Source organism: Armigeres subalbatus, chromosome 3 (genome assembly GCF_024139115.2).
Source record: "Armigeres subalbatus isolate Guangzhou_Male chromosome 3, GZ_Asu_2, whole genome shotgun sequence".
NCBI lineage: Eukaryota > Metazoa > Arthropoda > Insecta > Diptera > Culicidae > Armigeres > Armigeres subalbatus.
In genome coordinates, this window is record NC_085141.1 from 170,735,568 (window position 1) to 170,740,929 (window position 5,362).

General features: G+C 39.6%; 1 protein-coding gene across 1 annotated transcript; it reads left to right on the forward strand.

Annotated features, from left to right (window-relative positions):
* Positions 1–366: 366 nt before the first annotated feature.
* Positions 367–4,445, forward strand: LOC134227851 (zinc finger protein 883-like). The gene is made up of 3 exons (XM_062709536.1): positions 367–666; positions 726–841; positions 2,611–4,445. Exons 1-3 carry the CDS (start codon positions 517–519, stop codon positions 4,337–4,339), a joined length of 1,995 nt encoding a protein of 664 aa, XP_062565520.1. The 5' UTR covers positions 367–516; the 3' UTR covers positions 4,340–4,445.
* Positions 4,446–5,362: the final 917 nt, after the last annotated feature.

Genomic DNA, 5,362 nt, shown 5'->3' on the forward strand with positions numbered 1-5,362 from the left:
AACATTGTTACCATTAAAAACGTTCACCGATTCATCTGCAGTCATAGTACCCAATGAAAATAAATCTATTCTCATTGCATAGTACCCAAACCAAGATGAATACACCACTAGGTGTTCCAATTTGCCAAATTCACGATTCAGCCATCTTGGATTTTAGTATGGGAGAGCCAGCCGGTTTGTTTATGTTTTGCACCGAAAATGAATTTTTCACCACGCCTTCTTCTCGCCCATAAATTGGGCAGATGTATTCATCTTGACCCAAACCTTTCCGGGGTTACTTTTATTTCTGAGTGTATATCCATTCTGCAGAGGGCTCACTTGCCGCATGTTTTGACAGTTTACATAAAGCGTCCAACGACTTTTTGTCATCTCGCGCCTGTCAAATCTTTTCTTCGCATCGCGTTTCCATTTTGAGCATCATCGGAGGAATTTGAGCGGAGATAGTGCTTTATTTTCCAGAATTTATGCCCCATATTGCAGTGTTACCATCGCGAGCTAACATCCAACGGTGTGTAAATGCCTCCAGAAACGGCAAATCAGCCAATGGAGCTGACCGACCGTACCTGTCGGTTATGCTTGGCTAATGACCAGGAGATCAGTCCAATGGTGGACGCGCTCAGCCTGGACGAAATGAAAAATGTCATCGAGGGCTTGCTGAAGCTTGATGTAAGTGTTGCAATAATGTTTATTCTGGCTTGGAAGAAATTCATTCCGAATTGTTTTAGCTCAACTGCGGACCGTTTCAAAGTGCTTGCTCCAACTGCATAGTGAAGATCCGGCTGATCGAAAGTATTCGGAATGAGTTCGACGGAAGCAACAAAATATTCGACGTTATGTGGACGTAAGTGTTGATAGGGGGTCTAGAAAATGGGGCACTGGATGTAATTTTGTAGTCTATGTTTTAAAAATTAGTATACAGTATTGAATTATCAAACAAAATGTAGCTGTTCCTAGTTTTAAACAATTTAAGAATATTTTTTTTTGACCTGATTTAAAGTTATAGACTAACAGGCTTTTGTAGAAATAAACATAATACAAACCCAATCTTGATAGCGGTAGCTGTCAATCCGTGATCCGGAAAAAAATAAGCAGTGCCTGTGCACAGATGTCGGAAGAATAATTTACTTCGTTTCTCTGTTTTTGCCTTTTTGGTAAAATGTCAAGTGAAATTACTTGACTTTGGATATATGAATGTAAAGTATAATCTCCTTAATAGTTTTTTCAACATATGTATTTTCTACCCAATTCTGATGCACTAGAAATTTACATAATATAAGATGGATTAATTTTTATTAATTGCTTTATGTCTTATGATACCTTTTCACTACCGTAGGTATGTAAATTTTGTTTTTTTTTTTCTGGAATACAGTATTGACTCGATTTTGTCTACCACCGATTTTATCACGTTTTCAACCCGATTTTACTTTGCACCCCAAAATTTTTGAAAATATCAGTTCTAGATTGCTTTGAGAATAGGTCGTATGTGCAAAAGAGAGATTCTCTTTGTTCACGTTCTCTTTCGCTAATAGATCGGCAAGTTTAGCATTTTCTGCTACATTTTCACTTTAGCACGCTAGACAAAGTTATTGTCTTTAGATATCTGCCAAAATATCCAACATAAATTTGTGTATAGCTTTGTAATAATCGAAAGAGAATGTAACCGAAGAGAGGCTCTCTTTTGCACATACGACCTATTCTCAAAGCACTCTAGAGTTGTTTTTTTTTATTTTTGTAAATAATACCGCAAACAACAATGATTTTAATGCAATAACTTTCACCGCATGTGATTTATTATGAATAATTTCTGAGGAACTGTCAAGAATGTTGTAAGCCTTTGCTACAAAAAATTACGGTTTTCGTTTACATATTTTGCCTTTCTAAGGTATATAAACTGATTCATATTTGTGAAAGAAAATGAAAAACGGTAAATACAAAAATTTCCGATTTTGTCAGATTTCCTATTTTATTACACCAAAATTCACCAGAAGGGTGATAAAATCGAGATATTACTACATTTTGTTTTGTTCTGCAATGCAATCAAAATTGATGGTTCTACGATCTCTATAAGTGTTTTAATAGCTAATTTGTATTTGGACAAGGACAAGCTAATTAATTACCCAACTTTAGTATCAAATTGTTATCCAATAGTAATCAACAATTTTGTTACTTCCTTGACCTCACTGGAACAAATATTTTCAAAGGTTTGAGTGCTCGATTCGAAAAACTATTCTACTTCTCCAATGGATCTACATTCCAATTGGAATTTGGTCTGGTTTTCAAGCTGGAGTTCATTTAGAATTCCCACAACTATTAATTGGAAGCTTTTCTATGCGTGCCATTTCATGAATATGTATTTTGTGTGGCAAGCACAATGGACATATGCAAAGAGAGTCGAGAATGTTTTCTATAAGAAAATGCCCTGGACCGAACCGAGAATCAAACTCGTCATCTCCGGGTTGGCAGTCTTCCTCCTTTACTCGCAAGGCGTATTGAAGACCCCAAACTTATTACATCAGTTACAATATCATATCAATAACTCAACTAGGAATACGTGGTGGGATCTAAAAACTATTTGTGATAGATTTGACAACTGCATTTTACTCTTTTCAGTCAATACAAACGGATTCACTACCCAGAACCAATTCCTACGCCGAAAAAAGGTCGCCCTAAACTGGAAAGACCCAGTCCACCGCAAACCCAGAAGATAACAGCGGCATACATTATCGATGGAATGGTTATTGAGAATACGGAAATTGAATATGTGCAGGACGAAAGTACCGAATTTTACATTAAAAGCGAGAACCCTGCGGAAATCATCAAGGAAGAAGGTGATCAGGAATCGGCAAGTGATGGAGTTGCTGCTGATGATGACCATCACACAATGGATGAAACTGTAGAGGAAGAGTACGTTTATGAGGAGGTTCCCATGGAGGAAGATAATCGCATGCAGGAGGAATATTTGACTGATGAGCCGCCAAAGGAAGAGGATGAAAAAAAGATAGAAGAAGATCAAAATGCAGAAGCGATGGGAATTATTACAGAAGAAGATACAGGTTATTATGACAAGACCATCCCTTGTTGTTATATCTGTTTAGATCGATTCGATAATTTTGGTGACGTTTCGAGTCACTTGGTAGACGCGCACGCGGAAATGCTTCCCTTCCACTGTGATAAGTGTTTGGGATACTTCGACACATTGGAAGAAGTCAATAAGCATCATATAACTCATGTTTACGAATTTGTTTGTCTATATTGTCCGCGTCGTTACTGCTCAGAGCCGTATCTGGCCAATCATAACTTGTCGTGCAAGTCTTTCCAGTGTAATTTATGTGAGGAGACCTTCGACCTTAGAAGCAACCTGAAAATGCATCAACGTCAAGCTCACCCAGCTGAGGCGAGACACAGTGGTCGGAAGAGTAACATATGTGGCACCTGTGGTAAAGCCTTTACTCATGCTTGTAATCTTGCACGGCATATGCGAAATAAGCGCTGTGGAGCTGGCGATGACGACGATTTTCTTATTAGGAAGAGGAAAATTAAGCCAGACCCGGATGCCGGTGATGTGACTGAGGGCGATGATGAACGTGATTTGAAGATTAGACCACCATTAACATGTCAAGTTTGTAGTAGAAAAATGGATAGTAACAGCGGTTTGGCTCGTCACATTGAAAAGGAACATCAGGACTTTAATATTCCACTTTTTTCATGTAACATTTGTCCTAAGAAATTTACCACGTTCGAGAAATGTCTTCGTCATCGAGCTTTCCATAAGAAATCTAAGAAACAGCCTCAATCTCTTTTGAAGAAAGATCCCAACGAGAACAATTGCAAAATTTGTAACAAAAAATTCCGTCTTGATCATATGCTGCTCAAACATTTGGCGGAAATTCATCAATTAACGTTAGAACTGTTCCATTGCGATCAATGCGGTAAAAAGTTTTCAACAGAGCCTAAGTTGCGCAAGCATCAATATAATACCCATCGGGAAAACAAAAACCTCTACGTATGCTCGCATTGTGGACAAAAGTTTGAAAAAAAGCTCACACTGAAAGATCACGAAACCAAGCACTTGAATGCCCCTGCCTACCAATGCGAGATTTGTTTGAAAACTTTTATCCACAAACATAGTTTGGATCGCCACGCACTAGTTCATTCGGATGAGAAAAATTTCGAGTGCGAATTTTGTCACAAAACATTCAAAAGGAACACAACCTTGGTCATCCACAGACGTATCCACACCGGTGAGAAGCCGTACGAATGTGTCCCCTGCGGCCAACGGTTTATCGATTCCAGTACCCTGATCAAGCACAGGCAGAGAATGCATCCGAAGGTAGAATAATGGAGTGCTACATAGACACTGTAGTGGTTAATTTAGTGTTATCGGTAATTATACTTTGGCTTACTAAAACCTAGATTACGGAAATAAAGTGGTTTATTTTCCAAAATGATGCGTTTATGTGTGTTAAGGAAATTTGAGATATCAAGGGAGCGAAATATGTTACCGTCATCGTGGCTGAGAATGTATCACGGTATCAACAACTTAAAATGCCCGTAAGATAGATTATAGGTATGTAGGGGGAGATCCCTCAGCGCCTGACATCTCGCAATACCGGACACGACTCGAAGCCGACACTTGCAGATCTTTATCTGCAGCATGGAATATCAGATCCTCATGTTGTAAACTTTGTTCAAAATATGAAATTGAAAAAAATATGCTGAATATTTTGTTGTTCGACCTTACTTTAGCTTTGAATCAACAATATTCAGTTCGATTGAATGATTATGTATGACTCAGTCTCTGAGTGATTTGAAACGGGCGTGTAGGCCAATTCAAGACTTATTTGGGTGCTCACTCACTCACTCAATCACCCACTCCCTGCCACTCCTCCTGACATACGCTCAGACACACCATATGTGACTTACTTTAGGCTCTCACTTCTGAGTTCTACGCTGCGACACTCTTACCTCGACACGTGCAAACCTCTCATTCACTTCCCCGCGCTCAGCTTGTTTTCGCTCCAACTAACCAATCACAAGTTAGTCATGCTTGTCGACTGATGCTCGGAGCGCCAGATTCTCTGCAAGCTGCAGGCAATCTGAGTGGTTGCAGTCGAAACTGCGTTCCATTCCACCGCTTGGCAAATCCTCTGGATGAGGGTATTCGAGGTTGTGTCCCGACCGCAAACATCTAGCATAGCTCTTCTTTCGACGTCCGAACAGTATATCCTCTGCAGTTTCATCAACACCTGGGCAAACAAACCAAACCTGTGGAGGTACTGACGGAAGCAGCGTGACAGGAATTGTGTCAGATGGAAGTGAACTTCCCCATGGGGTCTCCCCACCCAGCTCGATATGTGAGGTA

Bases quoted from the DNA above. Each gene is read 5' to 3' on its own strand.
- LOC134227851 (XM_062709536.1), top strand. From the start codon at position 517: ATGCCTCCAGAAACGGCAAATCAGCCAATGGAGCTGACCGACCGTACC. The intron at 667-725 runs GTAAGTGTTGCA...GAATTGTTTTAG, and splicing joins AGGGCTTGCTGAAGCTTGAT to CTCAACTGCGGACCGTTTCA. The intron at 842-2,610 runs GTAAGTGTTGAT...TACTCTTTTCAG, and splicing joins ATATTCGACGTTATGTGGAC to TCAATACAAACGGATTCACT.